The sequence below is a fragment of the Mustelus asterias genome, chromosome 2 (assembly GCF_964213995.1).
Source record: "Mustelus asterias chromosome 2, sMusAst1.hap1.1, whole genome shotgun sequence".
In the NCBI taxonomy this organism is placed as follows: domain Eukaryota; kingdom Metazoa; phylum Chordata; class Chondrichthyes; order Carcharhiniformes; family Triakidae; genus Mustelus; species Mustelus asterias.
The window spans coordinates 64,533,805-64,556,637 of record NC_135802.1 but is presented as its reverse complement, the minus strand read 5'-3'; the positions used below and the strand labels follow the sequence as shown (position 1 = coordinate 64,556,637).

At 42.4% G+C, this 22,833-nt stretch overlaps 1 protein-coding gene across 1 annotated transcript in view; it reads right to left on the bottom strand.

Moving 5' to 3' along the window:
• LOC144508500 (contactin-associated protein-like 2) overlaps positions 1–22,833 on the bottom strand; it is a 1,535,312-nt gene that overhangs the window by 893,491 nt on the left and 618,988 nt on the right. The window contains exon 10 of the mRNA XM_078236477.1: positions 4,689–4,838. Coding sequence (XP_078092603.1) covers positions 4,689–4,838 — 150 coding nt within the window. The remainder of the gene's footprint in view (positions 1–4,688; positions 4,839–22,833) is intronic.

Sequence of the window (22,833 nt, the reverse complement as noted above, 5' to 3'; positions counted from 1 at the left end):
GTACCCAAATCTTTGATTACTCTCTTACTTTCCAGCTGTTTTACAAGCAAATGGGTATTTTCATTCTGGGAACTTTAGCTGCCTTTGTTTCAGTTATCTACAAACCTCTTATATAAGGTTAACATGCTCACCTGGACATTCGGTTCCTTTCAGAATCTTTCTTTCATGATCACTGACTGCTCCTTGGACTCTTTCAATTCTTGTTAGATATTAATCTGTTTCTGAGAATAATCCTTACCGGCTCTAAAGTCTGGATTTGCTCTTCCATGCCATGGATTTCATCTTGAATGATTCCATTTGGATCAAAGTTATCGATTTTGGCTATTAATTCTACTTTCAAGCAACTGTTTTGAGGCATCAGAAATTCCTTCTTAACCTTTAAGCTTCTTTTTCTTTCAAAGCCTCCTTCTGTCTTTGTGATACCTCGGAAATGTGTTTGCTCAGTGCTTCAACAGTTTGGTTCATTGAAGATTCATTTATCATGTGTTTTCAAAGGTAAATTGCTTGCATTTCAGATCTTTCAGTTCAGCTCTGGAATGAACATTTTCTAATCATACTTCTGTCTTTTCTTTCTTCACCTGCCGGAAAGCCATATTCTTTTCGTTCACTTCGGTTTCAGTGTTAGCCAGGTCTATCTTTGGTGAAGTCTTAACTTGTTCCAGTTCAGTAATGGTGCTGCACGTGGCTTCATTATCTGCTCGTAGCGTGGAGTGGTCCACAACTTTCCCCTTGACTATAGTCAGCTTGCTCAGCACTACCATCTGCTGTTGCAGTTCAGGGAAGTGTCAGCATTTTCAAAAAGATCTATCTTGAAGACTTCTAAAAGATTCCCTGCCTCTCTGGCACTCTCGTGTCATTTGTCTGGTTGATGTCTTTTGCATTTTGTGGCATTTTACTGGGGGGTTTCTGTCCCTTCTTTAAGAGATCTGTGAGCTCCACAACAGGAAGGTTAAAGTACTTGTCAAACTCTTACTACCCCAAACTTGAATGAGGGGAGGTGAAAAGGCAACAGGCTCTCCATCCTGCACCTTCCTGCTGCATTATACTGCCCGCCTCCAGGGGAAGCATTAACTTCCACTTGTTATAAAGTTTCTTGCACCAGCAAGCAAGTCTGTACTGCAGATTGTCCAATGTCTCAGGTGGCATGATGCAATAACCCTGGGGCATAGAGCATTAGTACTGAGATGACCATAAAAAGTGGCACAAATTATATATATCAGAACTTCTAACTCATATTCTTAATTATTAACAAGGATCCTGTGCCAATTTATAGTTCGAAGGTTGCTGAACTAGTGATGTTGTGTAGCAACAAATTAAAGGAATATCCATCTATCAGACTGCGTGTTCTCTTACATATCTGTCCCACTCCCCCAGGGATCAGTCGTATAATGATGTTGTACACAAGAAACGCAAGTGTTCCTGATAATCAATTGCAGGTTGCTGTTCTGTGACTGCATTAAATCTTATGCATTAATCTCATGAAATCTCAAAGGCAATGCTAGCATAGCATCTGTAAATACACCCATAAGTGTGGCCAGCACAATAACTGGCCAAAGAACAAAAAGAAACTTATAAAGAATTTATAATCTTCCATTATATTATAGAAGAGGAAAACGAGTAAGAAGCTACTTCAACTCCGCAAACTAATCTGAGGTTGTCACAATCGTTATTAAGTTTAAATTTATTTATTTATTGTCACAAGTAGGCTTATATTAACATTGCAATGAAGTTACTGTGAAAATCCCCTAGTCGCCACACTCCGGCGCCTGTTCGGGTACACAGAGGGAGAATTTAGCATGGCCAATGCACCTAACCAGCATGTCTTTCGGACTGTGGGAGGAAACTGGAGCACCCGGAGGAAACCCACACAGACACGGGGAGAACGTGCAGACTCTGCACAGACAGTGACCTAAGCTGGGAATTGAACCCGGGTCCCTGACACTGTAAGGCAGTAGTGCTAACCACTGTGCCACCATGCTGCCCTAACATCAAGATTTCTTCTAGCGCTTTTTATCATCTGAATTCCATGACTAGATTATTGTTTTGCACTGCCTCCCAAGCTTCCATCACTCTCTATCTAAACAGTCTGCAAACGTCCATAGTTTTAATAGCCATCTCTTGCAATGCCAAGTTTGACGCTTGTATCCTCAGAGCTGTCAATACTGTGACAAATCGTAGATGCGAGACCTTTAGTCACAAACTTTAAAGTTAAGGTGGCGCCACTCTACATCAAGAGAGGAGCAAGCACGGTTAATGCATTCTGCCCTCTTTTTCTGCCTTTTCCTTTGTGCCCTTATACAGTTTTCTGGATTTCTCCTTTTCTCTGCGCAGCTCTGCTAGCTGCAGAGTTTGCAAGTGATTTGTTTCTCTGAGGAGTGAGATAAGCTGGAGAAGCCGTGCTATTTCCGCATTCAAACAGGGCTAGCCCTGAGAGAAAACAAGAGAAATGACAGACAATAGAAGCAGAGTCAGACTATAATCTTTATATGCGGATGATCACATTCCTGCGGCATGAGGCGGAATAAGCCAAAACCGGAATGTACAATTGCAAAGAAAACACAATTTCAGTCCATCTGGGCAGCCCACAGTTCAAAAGCAGATTACAGAATTCACTATCCAAACCCTGCAATTATTTCTCTCACCAAATGCCTCTCCAACTCTATCTTAAGATTAGTGATGTTATCAGCATCACTGGGTAGGCTATTCTAAAAATTCAGCAGTCTGTGCAAAACAGTTATATCTAATCTCTCCATGCGTCTGTGCTCCTCCAGGTTTCATCCCAGGCCTCATTGTTGTGTTATTGCAGTCAATGAAAGCTGTTTCTCACAATTGAATTTTCCCAATAGCATGAATATTTCAATAAAGTACCCCTCAGTCTTTCTTGCGTGAATAAGTTAGCTTCTGTGGTTTCCCCTTGTAGCTCAGGTATCTGATCCCAAATATCGGATGGGTGACCTTTTGCTGCACCTTTACAAGTGCTTAAAGGTAATTCCTGTTAAATGGGGTGACCCAGAACTAGGCACAAGTTCTTAAGATATGGATGAGCTAATGCCTTGAATAAATGCAGTGTCATATCCTGTGACTTGTGTTCTCTTCTTCAAGCTGCTGGCATTTTCCAATTTTAAAAAAATAATTCAATTCTTAGTTTGCAACATTACAATCACTTATTTTTACAGCTCTCCCCATTTTAAGAACAAAGTTGCATTTGCATCAGTGTACGTAAATGAGTATCTGCGAAAGCAGGCTAGATTTATCGAAGCAATCACTCTCGTTTCCAGCAAACATTTGCAGGCTCAAGATCAAACAGGATCTGGTTCAGTCGACAATATAAGTTGTTGCATGCCACGAGTTGACAGAAAACCAACAAGATATCATAAGGTCTGAAAGCATCATGCAATCTCCCACAGAGAGTAGAGTTTCACGTCAACCTCTCACTTTCAACTCATCGTCATAGCTCATCTTTGCGAAGAACAAATCTTTTTTTTGTCTCACCACATTTCCTCCTCTGAAGGTTTTTTGAATACAGTTTGACAACTGCTCAAGACCAAATTGTTATTATTCATTTGTGAGCCCCAACAGTGTGTTTTAACGTGTCAATCATCAGGGTTTTACTATAAAGGGCAATCTGTCCTCAACCAACACACACACGCCAACACACACACACCAACACACACACACCAACACACACACACACACACATTTCTCCAGGCTATGCTGGATAACAGCTGAAAACAATGACTGATTATCCCTCGTATCAAATATATACATCATTTAAAAAAAACAAATATTGTACCTTTGTAACTACTGTTTTGAAGAAGTGGCAATAATGGTCAGACTAAGTTCTTTGCAGATCCCAATATGGCACATACAACAGGCCCAGGAAAATATCAATAGCATTACCTTCACATTTTAACAACACTTCTCCTCGACCCACCTCACCCCAAATCACTCATTCCATACACTCTCCATCACTTTCAAGGATAGTGAAGTTGAGAGTTTTGTTTTATTTATGGGATGCAGGTGTCACTGGCAAGGCCAGCATTTATTGCTCATCCCTATTTGCCCAACAACTGAGGCAACTTACACAACCATTTTAGAGGGCATTTAAGAGTCAACTATATTGCTGTGAGTCTGGAATTATATATATGCCAGACCAAATAAAGATGGCAGATTTCTTTCCCAAAAGGCCATTAGTGAACAAGATGATTTTCTTTGACAACAATTGATAATAATTTCATGGTCATCATTAGAGGGACTAGCTTTAAATTCCAGATTTTAGTGACTGAATTCAAATTCCGCCAATTGCCTTGATTCTCAAATTATTAGCCTGGACCTCTGGGTTACTAGTTCAGTGGCATCACCACTAAGATACCATCTCCTCCCAAGTTCTTGTTTCTTCACTGGTGTTACATTAATCATTGTAAGGCAGGCATGACATTGGCTAATATGAGACTTGTTGCAATAGTCACTGTGAACTGTGTTCATTGACAGGACATATCATCAATGTTCATGGTTTTCCTTCCATTTTTTTCAAAATCACACCATAACTAAAATGGATTATACGCTGTTAACTCGATCAACTATGTTACTATCTTTAAACTGAGGAAACATAATCTTAATTAATCCGTTTATAAGTGAATTTCATGAATTTTACTGAATACCAAACGGCTTCATGCATTTTACTGTACCTCCAAAATAATATTGATCCCCAGTTTTGATTTGCATTGAACTGTTGGTCCGAACAGCAGAGGCATCATCACCATCAATCGTGAGAATTGCAGAATTTTCTTTGGCATGAAATTGTATTGTATGCCACTGTCCATCATTGAGCCCAAAACCTGAAGTGCAACAAGAAAGCATCAACAATATCCTCTGCAAACACAATGTCTCTGTAAAATGAAGCAGTTAAAGTGGCATAGAGAATAATCAGTTTATATAATGACATAATGACAAAAATAAACATGAATAAAGCATTGTCTCTTAACACACATTTATGAATATCAATATGCTTAGCACCTCTGCAAAAATCAAATGTGATAGCTCCATTTTTTAAACAAAAACTTAGTTTTATTCAGTGCACTGAGTTTGGAAGAGTCAATTTTAATTGAAAAGTTGAGATCAGACAAAATGTAAAAAAAATAATTAGGAACTTAATGTTTGCGTGAATTGAGCAGCATTATAAACCTATCAAACGTAAGGAAATCATTGTTTGGTAGTCTCTGAAAGAACTGATTTTGGAGCTAGACTAACAGTTTATCACATTAATTAGAAATATAATTCCTTCCCCATCTCCTGTACTGCAGGATCACAAAGAAAGAGGCAGGGTGGAGTGAGGTAAGATGGGGAACAGTGGCTCCAGGGCATATTGAGGTGAAGGGAGAGAAGAGGGTGAAGTAAGCAGGGGAAAGACGAAGATGGGAGAGGGGAGAGAGGGAGAAGCGAAGAAAGCAAAAGGATGAAAGGTAGTTGCTGCATAAACTTTGAAGCAAGATAATGTTTTAACGTAATTTATTCCTTCTTCTATTTTTACTTTGCCTACATTTGCAAAGCTTAAATCTAAAATCATACAATGATACAGAAGAGGAGACCAATTGGCCCATAAATGCTTATGCCAGCACTTTTAAATAATTATCCAATTAGGCTCAGTCTCCTGTGCTTTCCACATAAACTCTTCAAATCTTTATTCTTCAAGTATTTATTCAATCATCTGCAGGTTATTATTAAACCGGTTTCCACCAGTCTTTTAACCAGTGCATTCCAGGTCAGGACAACTTCCTGAAGTAAAGCTGATCGTAAAAATTGCACGATCTTACTGATAAATAATACTTTGTCTCTCACCTAATCTAATCCAGTAGATTAACAATGCAATTTAATTGTTTCTCTCCTCGGCATTCACAATTGGACACGATACCTGAAAAGGTACGATTGATTGTAAATCTGCATTGGAATAAAAGTCACCATGGTCCCAGAGGACCATATTGAGCTGCATTATAATTAAAACTTATAAAACTTCAGCAAAACGTTGCTTGGTAGTTCCTGAAAGAATTGATCTTGGAACTTGGTTACCAGTTTGTCACATTATTAATTAGAAATACAATTCCTTCTCCACCACTTGTGCTGCAGGGTCACAAAAGATAGAGGCAGGGTGGAGTGAAGGCAAGATTAGGAGCAAGGTTCCGGGACATGTTGAGGCGAAGAGGGAGAAGGAGCGCCATAGGCCAACTGTTGTTGATTTAACCTGAAGGTCATCAGGCCTTAGGCAAGGAGCAAGGTTGAAAAGGCGGGTCTTAATGGATAACCTCAGCCGGTACAGGAATTGAACCGTGCTGTGGTGTCTGGCTGTATCACGAAACAGCTGTCCAGCCAACTTAGCTGATCAACCTTAGTTGTAGGGCAAACAGTACTGAAGGAATGTCAATGTCATGCTAAGTTTGTGGTGCATGTGACCACATTAGCTGCTAATTCATTGAAAGCCTCAATGCTACTTGAAAAAGCATACAATGCCCTTAAAAATTGAGAATATTTTTAACACTGCTACCAGTTTTTAACCAGACATTTCATTGTTCCTGAAGTTACATTATCAAAGAAGTTCATTTTGTAAGATATTAATATTCTCAAAGTGTTTGCCGATTTGTTAATTTTTTTTAATGGCAAGTCATTTTTGTGTCTGTTTTTGCTTAATGCTCCAAATTTATTCTCCAATAAGGTGCCAGTTTTTGGAGAACTACAACTCCCAATTTAAAGTATAATCAACTTTACTGTGCTATTGTGTAATTTTAAAAATCCAAAGACCACGAAATGCAATTTGGTGTCATTATTTCATATAACACTCCACTCCAAAAGATGTGTGGGTTAGGTTGGTTGGCCATGCTAAATTGATTTTAGTGTTAGCGGGATTAGCAGGGTAAATGTTTGGGGTTACAGGAATGGGATTGTGGTCGGTACAGACTCGATGGGCTGAATGGCCTCCTTCTGTACCGAAGGGATTCTATGATTCTAACGCCGTGAAACTTCCTGTGAGGATCACAGATTTCCAGGTTTCATTCCATTTTCCCATTTTTCTGTCTTTTGGTTTGGATCTGCAGTGAAGAGTGCAGGAGGGCTTGCAGGAGCAGCACCAGGCATACCTAAAAATGAGATGCCAATCTGGTGAGGCTACCAGGACTACCTGATGTGCCAAACTGCATAAGCATCAAGTAATAGACAGGACCAAGTAATTCCACAAGCAACGGATCAGATCTAAGCTCTGCAGTCCTCCCACATCCAGCGGCGAATGGTGAATAACTCACTGGAGAAAAAGGCTCCACAAATATCCCCATCCTCAATGATCGGGGAGTCCAGCATATCAGTGCAAAAGATAAGGCAGACAATTCACAACAAATTTCAGCAAGGAGTGCAGAGTGGATGATCCATCTGGGCTTCCTCAGATGCCAGTTTTCAACCAATTCGATTCACTCCACACAAATATCAAGAAATGGTTGAAGGAACTAGACACCACAAAGGCTATGAGCACTAACAACATTCTCGCAATGGTACTGAAAACGTTTGCTCCAGAAACGGTGTGCCCCTAGCCAAGTTGTTTCAGAACTACAACAACACTGATACTTACCCAGTAATGTGGAAAGCTGCCCAGCTATGTCCTGTACACAATTATCAGTAGAAATCCAACCCAGCCAAATATCGTCCCATCAGTCTATTCCCGATCATCAGTAAAGCGGTGCAAGGGGTCATCAACCATACTATCAAGTGGCACTTACTCTGCTATAAGTTGCTCTCACTGCTCTCATTGAGTTCTGTCAGGTCATTCTGCTCCTGCCCTCATTACAACCTTGGTTCAAACATGAGGACATGTTTGGTGGCATAGTGGTTAGCACTGCTGCCTCTCAGTGCGAGGGACCTGGGTTTAATTCTGGCCTTGGGTGACTGTGTGGAATTTGCACATTCTCCCCCTGTCTGCATGGGGTTCCTCCGGGTGCTCCAGTTACCTCCCTCAATCCAAAGATGTGCGGGTTAGATTGATTGCCCGTGTTAAATTGCCCCTTAATGTCAGGGGGATTAGCAGGGTAAAAACATGGGGTTATGGGGGTAGGGTCTGGGTGGGACTGTTGTCGGTGCAGGCCCAATGGGCCAAATGGCTTCCTTCTGCATTGTGGGGATTCTATGGTTCTATGAAAAGAGCTGAACTCCAGAGGTGAGATGAGAGTGACTGACTTAACATCAATGTTGCATTTGACGGAATGTGGCATCAAGGAGCCCTAAACAAACTGGAATCAATGGGAATCAAGCTGTAAACTCTCCATTAGTTGGAGTCATATCTAACACAAAGGAAGATGGTTGTGGTTGTTGAAGGGCAGTCATCTCAGCTTCAGGACATCAATGCAAGAGTTCCTCAGGATCAGTGTCATAGCCCAAACATCTTCAGCTGCTTAATCAATGACTTTCCTTCCATCATAATGTCAGACGTAAGGTTAACTGCTGATGATTGCATAATGTTCAGCACCATTCATGACTCCTCACGTATGGAAGCAGTTAATGTCCAAATTCAGCAAGATCTAGACAATATCCAGGTTTGACAAGTGGCAGTAACATTCACACTACACAAGTGCCAGGCAATGACCCTCTCTAACAAGACAGAATCTAACTATTGCCCCTTGATATTCAATGACATTATCATAGAATCATCGAAACCCTACAGTGCAAAAGGAGGCCATTCGACCCATTGAGCCTGCACAGACAATAATCCCATCCAGGCCCTATTGGCCCAAAACCCCATATTTTACCCTGTTAATCCCCCTGACACTAAGGGGCAATTTATCATGGCCAATCCACCTAACCCGCACATCTTTGGACTGTGGGAGGAAACTGGAGCACCTGGAGGAAACCATGTGCAAACTCCACACAGACAGTGACGCAAGACCGGAATTGAATGCAGGTCCCTGGCCACCATCACTGAATCCTGCACTAACATCCAAGGGGTTACCAATTATCAGAAACTTAACTGGACTAGTGGAAGTCCAGTTAAAGTAGGAAGGAACTTAAACGTGGAATAAGGAGGGCTAAAAGAGGCCATGAAATATCATTAGCAAACAGGGTCAAGGAGAATCCCAAGGCTTTTTATGCATACATCAGGAGCAAGAGGGTAGCAAGAAAAAGAGTAGGCCCACTCAAGGACAATGGAGGGAAGTTATGTGTGGAACTACAGGAAGTGGGTGAAATCCTCAATGAGTACTTTGTATCGCTATTCACCAAGGAGAAGGACATGGCAGATGTTGAGGTCAGGGATAGGTGTGTGAACGCTCCAGAGAATGTCAATATATCGAGGGAGGAAGTGTTGAGTATCCTAAATTGCATTAAGATAGACAAGTCCCTGGGGCTGGATGGGATCTATTGCAGCTTACTGCAGGAGGCAAGGGGAGAAATAGCTGGGGCCTTAACAGATATCTTCACATCCTCCTCGACCACAGATGACTGTAGAATAGCCAATGTTGTTCCCTTGTTTAAGAAAGGACGCAGGGATAATCCAGCAAGCTATAGGCTGATGAGTCTGACATCAGTGATGGGAAAGCTTTTGGAGAAAATACTGAGGGTCAGTATATACGCACAGGTGGAGAAAAATGGACTAATTAGTGACAGGCAGCATGGTTTTGTATGGGGAAGGTCATGTCTCACCAAATTGATTGAGTTTTTTGAAGAGGTGACAAAGATAATTGATGAGGGAAGGGTTGTGGATGTAGTTTATATGGACTATCGTAAGGCATTTGACAAGGTCCCACATGACAAACTGGTACAAACATTAAAATCACACGGGATTCGGGGTGGATACAGAATTGGCTTGGTTATAGATGACAGTGAGTAGCGGTGGAAGGGTGTTTTCCAGAACGGAGATCTGTAGCTAGTGGTGCTCCACAGGGATCAGTGCTGGGACCTCTGTTGTTTGTAGTATATATAAATGATCTGGTCGAAAATGTGAGTGGTCTGATTAGTAAATTTGTGGATGACATGAAGATTGATGGAGTTGCTGATAGTGCCGAGGATTGTCAGAGGATACAACAAGACATAGATAGATAGATAGGAGACATGGGCACAGAAATGGCAGATGGAGTTTAATCTGGACAAATGTGGGGTGATGCATTTTGGAGGATCAAATTTAGGTGCGCATTATACTGTAAATGGCAAAACTCATAGGAATATTAACTTAGAGGGATCTGAGCATGCAGATCCATAATTTCCTGAAAGTGGCAACACTGGTGGCCAAGGTGATTAAGAAGGCATATGACATGCTTGCCTTCATCAGCCATGGCACTGAGTACAGGAGTTAGGAAATCACGTTGCTGCTATATAAAATCGCATAAGGCCGCATTTGAAGCATTGCGTGAGATTCTGGTCACCACACTATCAGAAGGACTTGGAAGCTTTGGAGAGAGTGCAAAGAAGGTTCACCGGGAGGTTGCTTGGTCTCAAGGGTGTTGGCAATGAGAGGTTGAAAAAACTAGGAATGTTTTCACTGGAAAGATGAGGCAGAGAGGAGACCTGATAGAGGTGTACAAAAGTATGAGCGGCATAGACAGGGTGGATAGTCAGATGTATTTTCCCAGGGTGGAAGTGTCAATTACAAGGGGGCACAGGTTCAACATGAGAGGGGGAAAGTTTAAGGGAGATGTACGGGAGGAGTTTTTCCCGCAGAGAGTGGTGGGTGCCTGGAATGCGCTGCAAGAGGATATGGTGGAAGTAGGCACATTAGCAGCATTTAAGAGGCAGCTGGGTTGGTACATGAATATGGTGGAAATGGAGTGATACAGACTGAGTAAGAGCAGAAGGTTTTTTTTTAGTCAGGGCATCATGATTGGCACAAGCTTAGACGGCTGAAGGGCCTATTCCTGTGCTGTACATTTCTTTGTTCTAGTGACATAAATACTGTTGCCAAGCCATACAGGAGAGATGTTATAAAACACTTCTACATGCAGAGAGTGGTGGAGGTTTGGAACTCTTCCTCAAACGGCAGTGCATGCTGCTTCAATTGTTAGATTTCAGTTTGATAGACTAATTTTTATTGAACAACAGTATTATGGAATTTGGGCCTAGGGCAGGTACATAGAGTTAGGCCACAGATCACCCATGATCTTATTGAATGGGGGAGTGGGTTCGAGGGGCTGAATGGCCTACTCCTGTTCCTATGTCCTTGTGAGCAGGTCAAAGGCTATGAATCCTGCAGCAACTAATTCACTGACTGACTCCCCAAAGCTTGTCCACAATCCACAAGGCATGAGCTAGGATTGAGATGCTCACTTTGCCCAGATGAATGTAACTCCAACAACACTCAAGAAATTTGACAGCATCCTGGACAAAGCAGCCCACTTGACTGGCACTCCAACCGCAAACATTTGTTCCCTCCACTACCAATAGCAACGTTGTGTACGGTCTACAAGATGCACTGTGGGAACTCATCAAGCCTCTTTAGGCAACACCTTCCAAACCTATTACCACTACCATCTAGATGGACAAGGGTAGCAGAAACCCCCAAATACCAGCACCTGGAAGTTCCCCTCCAAGCCATTCACCATTATGACTTGGAAACGTATTGCTGTTCCTGAGCCAAAATTCTGCATCTTCCTCCCTAATAGCACTGTGGATTTACCTACACCACATGGACTAGTGGTTCAAGAAGACAGCTCACCAATACCTTTTCAAGGGCAATTAGGGATGGTCAATAAATACTGGCCGAGCCAGCAAATCCCACATCCCTTCAATGAATAAAACAAAAAAATCAGTCTCTCATTTGTCATGATTTTTGCAAGCTACAATTGAAGTTGACAAGGAACAGTAAAATTCCAATGTTGCTCAAAAAAGAAACAAAACGGCAAATGCAAATCAATTGCAACCATTACATCATTTGCATGTTTTCAATGCAGAAAATCTGAAGGATAATGGCTCAGAACAGACCAATATCAAATTGCTGGTGAAAGTTATATGTAAATGAACCATAATGCAATTGCAACTGCAGAAATAAAGAAATAACATTAAAGCATTTGAAAATGTCCCTTATGATATACATAAAGCCAATATATCTTTATAAATATTTAGAAGCAGTGTTGGAAGCTGAAATAAACTTAGTTTAATTACTGGCTTGGCTAAAGTGACAGATAGTTAGAAACCCCTAAGAGATAAATCTCGAATCCCAAAGACTGTTTAGATGTGACACATGAAATAGAAAAATAGATTTACCGAGGAAAGCATGGGCAACCACAACATTCCACATCAACGTTCAAAAGCAGAATTTCACAAAGCACTTGACAGATGCTCATTTATTAGAAAAAAATTAAAAACAAAATTTGATGATAGGCTTCAAAGAACAAAGAATTGTCCTTGAAATTTTCAAAATTTAATTCTTTATTAACACTTTCACTTTATCACTACTTCAGTAGTCCATTATAAAACACACAAGAACTAGGAGTTGTAATAGGCAATTCAGCCCCTCAAGCCTGCTCTGCAATTCAATACAATCATGCTTCATCTCATCTTGGTCTCAACTACACTATCCTGCCCGTTCACCATAACTCTTCAACCCATGACCAATTAAAAATCTGTCTATAAAGAACAAAGAATAAAGAAAATTACAGCACAGGAACAGGCCCTTCACCCCTCCAAACCTGCACCGACCATGCTGCCCGACTGAACTAAAACCCCCTACCCTTCCGGGGACCATATCCCTCTATTCCCCTCCTATTCATGTATTTGTCAAGATGCCCCTTAAAAGTCACTACCCTATCTGCTTCCACTACCTCCCCCGGCAACGAGTTTCAGACACCCTCTACTCTCTGTGTAAAAGATCTGCCTTGTACATCTCCTTTAAACCTTGCCCCTCGCACCTTAAACCTGTGCCTCCTAGTAATTGACTCTTCCACCCTTCTGACTATCCACTCTGTCCATGCCTCTCATAATCTTGTAGACTTCTATCAGGTCGCCCCCTCAACCTCCGTCGTTCCAGTGAGAACAACCTCTCCTCATAGCTAATGCCCTCCATACCAGGCAGCATCCTGGTAAATTTTTTCTGTACCCTCTCCAAAGCCTCCACATCCTTCTGGTAATGTGGGGACCAGAATTGAACACTATATTCCAAGTGCGGCCGAACTAAGATTCTATAAAGCTGCAACCTGACTTGCCCATTTTTAAACTCAATGCCCCGGCCGATGAAGGCAAGCATGCCGTATATCTTCTTGACTACCTTCTCCACCTGCATTGCCACTTTCAGTGACCTGTGAAACCGGACACCCAGATCCCTTTGCCTATCAATACTCTGAAAGGTCTGCCATTTACTGTATATTTCCTATTTGTATTAGACCTTCCAAAATGCATTACCTCACATTTGTCCGTATTAAACTTCATCTGCCATCTCTCCGCCCAAGTCTCCAACTGATCTATATCCTGCTGTATCCTCTGATGGTCCTCATCGCTATCCGCAAATCCACCAACCTTTGTGTCATCCACAAACTAACTTGTCAAACCAGTTACATTTTCCTCCAAATCATTTATGTATATTACAAAGAGCAAAGGTCCCAGCATTGATCCCTGAGGGACACCACTTGTCACAGCCCTCCATTCAGAAACGCACTCTTTCACTGCTACGCTCTGTCTTCTTTGACCGAGCCAGTTTTGTATCCACCTTGCCACCTCACCTCTGATCCCATGCTACTTCACCTTCTGCATCAGTCTGCCATGAGGGACCTTGTCAAAGGTCTTACTGAAGTCCATGTAGACAACATCCACTGCCCTACCCTCATCAATCATCTTCGTCACTTCCTCAAAAAACTCGATCAAGTTCGTGAGACACGACCTCCCCTTCACAAAACCACGTTGCTCTCACTAATATGTCCACTTATTTCCAAGTGGGAATAAATCCTGTCTCGAAAAATCCTCTCCAATAATTTCCCTACCACTGATGTAAAAGGCTCACCAGCCTGTAATTGCCTGGATTATTCTTGCTACCCATCTTAAACAAAGGAACAACATTGGCTATTCTCCAATGCTCTGGGACCTCCCCTGTAGCCAGTGAGGATACAAGGATTTCTCTCAAGGCCCCAGCAATTTCCACCCTTGCCTTTCTCAGTATTCTGGGGTATATCCCATCACGCCCTGGGGACTTGTCTACCTTAATGTTTCTCAAGAACCCCAATACCTCCTCCTTTTTGATCTCAACATGGCTCAAACTATCTACACATCCTTTCCCAGACTCGTCGTCCACCAAGTCCTTCTCTTTGGTGAATACTGACGCAAAGTACTAAATACTGACGCAAAGTACCTCCTCAAATTTACTCAATGTCCCAGCATACATCACATTCTGGGGTAGTGAATTCCACAGATTCATGACCCTTTGAGAGAAGTAATTTCTCCTCATCGCTGTTCTAAATCCATTATCCTTTATCTTCAAACTATGACTTCTCGTTCTAGGTTGCCCCAGAAGAGGAAACATCCTTTCTACATCTACCTGGTCAATCCCTTCTATTATCTTATATACCTCAATTAGATCTCCTCTCATTCTTCTAACTCTCGAGAGTATAGGCTTAAATTGCTCAATCTCTTCATAAAACAAACTCCCATCTCTTGAATTAATCTCGTGAACCTCCTCTGAACTGTCCCCAATGCAACTACATCTCTCCTTAAGGTGACCAAAACTGTACACAATACTCCAGGTGCAGTCTCACTAATGCCTTGTACAGTTGCAGCAACATTTCCCTACCTTTGTACTCTATTCCTTTGGTAATAAATGCCAAAATCCCTTTTGCCTTCTTTTAACCTGCTGTACCTGCATACTAGTTTTCTGCAATTCATGCACAAGGACACCCAGATCCCTCTGCACCAAAGCACTCTACGTTTCTCCTCATTTAGATAATAAGTTGCCTTTCTGTTTTTCTGACCAAAATGGATAACCTCACATTTATCCATGTTAAACCCCATCTACCAAATTTTGGCCCATATATCTAACCCATCTATATCTGTAAATTTCTTGTGTCCTCATTGCAACTTACTATTCCACCTACTTTAATGTCAATCTGCAAATTTGGCTACAGTACCTTCTAGCCCTGCATCCAAGTCATTAATCTAGATCGTAAATAGTTGGCGCCCAAGGACCAAATTCTATTACATCACTAGTTACATCTTGCCAACCAGAAAAGATCCATTTATCCCGACTCTCTGCTTTCTGTTGGTTAACCAGTCTTCTATCCAAGCTAATAAATTACCCCTAGCATCATGTGATCTTAGTAATTGGTTGGAAAAGATTGTGAAAATAACATGCACTCCAAACTAATTTCTCAAATAGAGTGAAATCATTGTTCAAAACAATTAGCTTGCCAAGTTGAATCAGTCATTAAAAATCAGGTCACAATACATTTTCAGAAAGCATTTGCCGTCACCTGTCATATCCCTAAGCCATGAAAGAGATGACAAACTATTTAAATCAAACCTTATCCCTTTGCTTATTTAAAAGGTGGACCTTGCTGAACCAAAAGATGGCTTTTCCAGGTAATGTGATTCACAAGTTGGTACAGGATCTGGAAATTTCCAACAGCAGTTACAGGACAAACGCTCAACCCTCATTTAAGTGGAATCTCACATCCCTCATTTCTTCCTTATGAGATCACATTGCAGTCAATTCACCCAAGGTGCAGCAGATGATGTTCCCGCAGCCTGGTCCTATAACTAAAACACATAATGCCTGCAAAGGTGCTAACAGCCACCATCTGTCTTCTACGATGAACACTGGATTGTGACTGTAGAGACTCATTATTAGCTTACAACTGATTCATTGGTGGGCAGCATCACAAGACCTAGGCATATGGTTTTTGAAAGCTTTAATATTATATTGGATTAAAGCAAATTACTGTGGATGCTGGAATCTGAAACGAAAAGAGAAAATGCTGGAAAATCTCAGCAGGCCTGGCAGCATCTGTAAGGAGAGAAAATAGCTGACGTTTCGGGTCCAGATGACCCTTTGTCAAAGCTGCCAGACCTGCTTAGATTTTCCAGCATTTTCTCTTTTGGTTGAATATTATATTTCTAGACTCACAACCTCAGTCTGCAAAACACTACAGGAATTCGGCCCCTTGAGCTTGTTCTGCTATTCAATAAGGCCATGGCTGATCTGATTGTTCTCTCAACTCCATATTACTACCTACTCTGAATAACTTTTGATTGACTTGTACAAGTGGGGATCTTTTCATGTTTATGACTGATCATTCATTGTTTGATCCTGTATTGAAGGAAATAAAAAAAAATGAACATACTTGTAACGTATGGTTCTGCAAACAGACTCCAGGCTGACCAACAGCCTGCATTAAATCTAACTCTCCTCAAAGGCTTTTTCTCTGGAATATTCCTGCCATCGCCTGCCAGCAGACAACATCTTTGCATGTAGCAACCTCATCTCACTACATCCCCATCAACTTTAAAGGAATTCTGCAATTCCTGATCTAGTTAGCTGAACTCATCTGAACTGCAACTCCTCTGTGAGGGGACCTCACTGTATCCTGACTTTTAGATTCTGGAATCAGATGAACCAATGCCTATATCCATGGTTCTTTTTCGGGTTATTCATAGTTGTCAAAACTCTTCTTTCCTATGTACTTATTGTATGCTGTGCGTGTATGTAAAGTTGCAACCACCCCCTGGGTTTGAATGTATGAATAAACAATGCTTCTGATTTAAACCTAAAGAGAGTTTGCTGTGAGTCAATTTAAAATTGACAGCACAAACAGGGTCTGGGGAAACATGCCAGAGCCGACTTCAAAAATTAAAACATTCTGCTCATTGCCAAGGGTTTGGCTTTTCCTCTCTTCTGTGTCTGTAACAGACCATCCATAACTTATTCAGGCAACCTCTGATGTCTGATTCCGATACATAACAACTAAATATACAGAACCATACGTTACAAATATGTTCTTTTTTTTTTATTTCCTTCAATACAGGATCAAACAATGAATGATCAGTCATAAACATGAAAAGATCCCCACTTGTACAAGTCAATCAAAAGTTATTCAGAGTAGGTGGTAATATGGAGTTGAGAGAACAATCAGATCAGCCATGGCCTTATTGAATAGCAGAGCAAGCTCAAGGGGCCGAATTCCTATGTTTGTATGTGTAGGTTTCCAGATCACAGGCTGCTCAGCCCACAAACTAATTCTTCTCAAATGTATGAAGACATACCATAGTGCGCATCACTACACCGCTTGTGGCACTTGAATGCCTTTTCTAAGCCAAGAAGCATGTCTGGACAATTTTCTGGGGACATTTGGTATCACAGTTGAGTCCTTACCATTTGTATATTTCATCCTGTAATCACCTATGGTCCATTCCTATTTATAGACTTCAGCACACCCGTTATCATCAGATAAAGTGCATTGGTCCATGGCTATTTTAATGCTATACTAAACATTAACTTGAGCAATTATTATAGATCGAAACTCATTTAAAAATTCCAAAGCCTATCAACCAGATTTGATACAAATAAACATTTAGTTTTAAAACTTGTAATATTCTTTGTGTGGATTTGAAGTTAAATGCAACAAAACACAAAACATGAGGCATCCAATTATGAAAAATGCAGCAAAATGAATTGCTTGGTGCGATGGACAGACATTAGGGACAGAATAGGAACCCACTCGTTACAGAGGAGGCCAGCAGAAAGTTGGGACTGTGAAAAATAATAGTGGGCTACTTGTGGCTTTTTAACTCCGCCGCAACAAGAACAACCTGCTGCCAAGCTTCCCGACCAATTTTAGCAGGCACACATTATCACAGCCTGCTCCTCCTGACTGTTCAAATCTTACTTTTTAAAGTGATCTCAGCAGGGACAAAATGGATCTATTCTGCAATTGTCAGGACAGAGAGAGCAACTATACTGATGGATTGTCAATTTGGGCAAGTTGTAACTCTGGTTCTTGGAGGCACACCTGAAGGTGATGTTGAAGGTGGCAAGGGCCTGAAGGGAAATATCCTTCCCAGGAGATGAGGGGAAGTGGCCGGCCTGAGGGCAAACATGCGTGGCTGGAAGTGAGGGAGAGGGTGAGCAGTGGGAATGTGGCCCCCTCGCTCATGGATACAGGATTGGTGTAAGGGACGTCATATTCAAGTGCCAACCCCTTCAATCTGACTTTCACAGCTTCTTCTTGCACAGCACTCCTCAGACCAACAAACTTTACAGCTCCAACCATTCCTCTAGGGACACTTTGTCACATACTCATCTGAACAGCCACCAGTCATACTCACCCTCATCTTATTCCGATTTCACATCCATACCTCACAGTTATCCTCCACAAATGTTTGCATTTCGCTCTCTCAATACATTCTATTTCTCATACCAATAACTCCCCTTTCCTCTCTGTGAAGGAAAAGAGACCACAGACACAAAGGGGAGACTGGGATGTCCTTCCAGTCATCACTGATTTCTGATGAGAGTTTAGCAGTGCTGCCTCAGCGCCAGCGACTCGGGTACAATTCCAGCCTCGAGTGACTGTGTGGAGTTTGCACAATCTCCCCATGTCTGCATGGTTTTTCTCCGGGTGCTCCAGTTTCTTCCCACAGTCCAAAGAAATGCAAGTCAGGTGGAGTGGCTACACCAAATTGTCTCTTAGTGTCCAAAGATATGAAGGGGTAGGTGGATTAGCTATGGTAAATGCAGGGGGGGTTTACAGGGATGGGGGGTGGGGGTGCCTGGGTAAGATGCTTTCTCAGAGTTGGTGCAGACTCAATGGGCTGAATGGCTTCCTTCTGTACTGCAGGGGTTTCTATGATTCTATGATAATTCATTACCTTTCCTCTCCCACAGATCCTTCAAGTATCACACAGGAGCTGATGAAGGAGGAGGCTGAGCAGTACTCAGAAGAGGTTGCACATTCTGTGGAACAACCGTCATGCAACTAATGTACATACTCCAACAGCTCAGGTACAAGCACCTCAGGTGGGCCCCCATGCAGGTATTTGAATTATCATTTGGTGAGCCACACATCACAGGTGAGCAGGAGAAAGAGTTTGAGATAAGGAGAGCAGTGAAGAGGCCTCACCCAAGGGCACAGAAGCCTCTGTTCTTTTCAGCTGGACACAGGGGCTAAATCTCAAGGGTCATTGACAATGAGATCATTTGGAATAGCAGCAGAAAGTATGACTGTCGCTGGCAATGGGTGCAATGGTGCCAGCAGGAGAACAGGTCTTGTTCAGTGTCTTGAAAGTCATTCAAAAGTAGCGCAAGTTCACTTTCAAAATAATTCCTGTGAAATAAGAGTTCTTCATTTAAGCAAAGAAGCAGCTGTTAGAGTTCAGTATTTAATGATAAAAGCAAATTACTGCGGATGCTAGAATCTGAAACAAAACAGAAAATGCTGGAAAATCTCAGCAGCTCTGACAGCACCTGTGGAGAGAGAACAGAGCTAACATTAAATGTTTTTGTTTCAGTATTTAATGGTTGTCCAGCTCATCAACTTTACAGCCTTGACTATTCCAGATGTGCTCATGCCTTGTGAGTTTCAGACAGCCCCTGAAATCCAGAAACTGATGTTAAAACTCAGAATTAAAGGATTAAATCCTGATTCAATTGGCTTTTTGCACATTTAAATAACAGATCCACCTTCTCCATAGGGGTTTCCACACATGCCCCAATTAAGTGCAAACAGTCAGCCGGTCCCTGCCAGCTTCCCAACATGCCAGCCTTATTTTTATGCTTTAATCACATCGACAGCCTCCCCCACATACCACCAACCAACTAACCTTTTGGGACCAGGCTTCTGAGCTAATGAGCAGATCATATTTTCTCGTCTTCTACTTGCCATAAATAGACTAAAGGAAATTAGTTTAATGCTGCTCTGAGTGTGCACGAATCCCAAACAGTGAAACACCGCACGATTTAGACAAATTTAACTGAATTAGTAAAGCCATAAGAATGGCCAATGAAAAATGGAAACAAGTTAGAATCATTCTCTTCAAGTTTAGGATTAAGATGTTTTTGTGAGGCTTTAATTTGCTATTTGTGGCAAAACTACCCATATTTTATTTAGAGTTGGTTTTATAATTTCCTGAGAATCGTAAATCTTCCCAAATCTTTGTGGAAAAGAACCTAGGGATTTAACTGTGCCCCAAACACATGCTGTATCAAACTTGGAGGGTGGTTCTTGATTTAAAAGGTTAAACAATATTACACTGCCATCAGTCAACTTAAGTGCAAATTACACCAAAAATACATTTATTGTTGAAATGAGAATGCAGTTCACTGGCTACCTACATTGATTACAGCTATGCAGTGAACAAAAGCTCCATGGGTAATATATGACATACAGCCCAACCATGTAGCACTTCACATTCATTAAAACAGCTGCCAGATGCTGATACAGGAATGAATCCTTCCTGATCACAGGTCACAAGTTGAATTGCAATGAATTATATGGTTGAGCTGTCCTTAAAGAATCACTTCCTGCAAACTATCAGTCACACACCAGTAAATATTCTCACCAGTAAAAACATCTGAATGTTGAGAACCCAGTCTGTGCCGATTCTAATATGTCAGTGATTACTATACTGGCAAAGCGTTGTAGCAATATGGCTCACTTTGACTTGCATAGGGTTCACCGAATTTATGTAAAGTGAACCACAGAATATTTATCAATACATAATCAGACTAATGATGTGGTGTGTACATGGCAGCACTGGGACCAGCTGTTTGTCGGTGCCGCACATACCAACACTGAGTTAACATAGAATTACATAGTATTTGCAACATAAACAGGCCTTGCTGTCCAACATGTCTTTGCTGATGTTTTATGCTCCACATGAGCCTCTTCCCACCTTATGTCATATGTACATATCCTTCTATTTCTTTATTCCTCATGTGTTCAGTTCCTGACAAAAAGACATTAATGCTATTCACCTCAACTACTTTATGGCCAGGATTTCACAGCCCCGCCAGGGACTGTAAATCTGGCAGATACGGTGGGCCATTTAAATTGCCGTTCATTTTGGCGGGACCATAATATCCTGCCAGACAGCAGGAGCCATAAAATCTTGGTCCATGAGGTTGCAAATTCTACATTCTAACCACTCCCTCCTGGATTTGTTGTTTGTTTGATTAACAGGTACCATATTTATGACCACTAGATTTGGACACCTGGACAATTGGAAACATCGAATTCTACCTTACCACATCCTTCCTTAATTCTAAAGGACTCAATTGGGTTACCCATCGGCCTTTTTTCAATACCATAAATTGAGGTTACGTCATTTAAAATAACCTTTGGCGCTCCCACCGCAGACTGGGTGCTTGCAGGGATTAAGAATTGATGTTTCAGTTTTAGCAGCTCATAAGGAGAAAATAATTCCAAATTTGGAAATCAGAAGGAAGGCACGGAGGCCAGCAGAAAAATTCCATGAAGGCTCATCTGCAGATAGCAATAAGGGGAAAGCTTGATCTCTTGAATTGGGGGCAACAAATGCCAAAAGTACTGCCAGATTAAGTGTGGTCAACCACTGTGTGGTAATCCACCAAGTAAGTGTGGTAACCCACCAAGCCCATCGCCACTAAGAGCCGTATAGTGCTGGAGACAGGGCCTTTATCACATCCAGCGGCTCCTCAAAGAAGGGATCATCGAGGCCAGTACCAGCCCCTGGAGAGCACAAGTGGTAGTCGTTAAGACTGGGAAGAAACACAGAATGGTCATTGACTACAGTGAGACCATTAATCGATATACGCAGCTGGACACGTACCCCCTTCCCCGCATATCTGACATGTCAATCAGATTGCACAATATCGAGTGTTCTCCACCATTGACTTGAAGTCGGCATACCACCAGCTCCCTATCCACCCGGAGGACCGCCAATATACGGAGTTCGAGGCGGATGGTTGCCTTTACCACTTCCTTAGGGTCCCTTTTGGCGTCATCAACGGGGTCTCGGTCTTCCAGCGCAAAATGGACCGAATGATAGACCAGAATGGGCTGCGGGCCACCTTCCCATACCTGGATAACGTCACCATCCGCGGCCATGACCAGCAGGACCACGATGCCAACCTCCACAGATTCCTGCACACGGCTAGTCTCCTTAACCTGACCTACAATAAGGAGAAGTGCGTGTTCCATACACACCGCCTCGCCATCCTCGGGTACGTAGTGGAGAATGGGGTCATCGGCCCCGATCCCGACCGTATGCGTCCCCTCCTGGAACTTCCCCTCCCCACTAGCCTCAAAGCACTGAGAAGACGCCTGGGTTTCTTCTCATACTATGCACAGTGGGTCCCCAACTATGCGGATAAAGCCCATCCGCTCATAAAATCCACCCTTTTTCCCCTGACGGCAGAGGCCCGTCTGGCCTTCGACCGCATCAAAGCTGACATCGCGAAGGCCACGATGCATGCTATAGACAAATCCATCCCGTTCCAGGTGGAGAGCGATGCGTCTGACTTCACCCTAGCCGCCACCCTTAACCAGGCGGGCAGACCCGTGGCCTTCTTTTCACGAACCCTCCAAGGCCCTGAAACGCGACACTCCTCTGTCGAAAAGGAGGCCCAAGCCATAGTGGAAGCTGTACGGCACTGGCGCCACTATTTAGCTGGTAAATGGTTCACCCTACTCATGGACCAACGATCCGTTGCCTTCATGTTCAACAATACGCAGCGGGGCAAGATCAAGAACGACAAGATATTGTGGTGGAGGATCGAACTCTCCACCTACAATTACGATATCTTGTATTGGCCCGGGAAGCTCAATGAGCCACCTGACGCCCTGTCCCGTGGAACATGTGCCAGTGTGCAGGTGGACCGGTTACAGGCCCTCCAAAACGACCTCTGCCACCCGGGGGTCA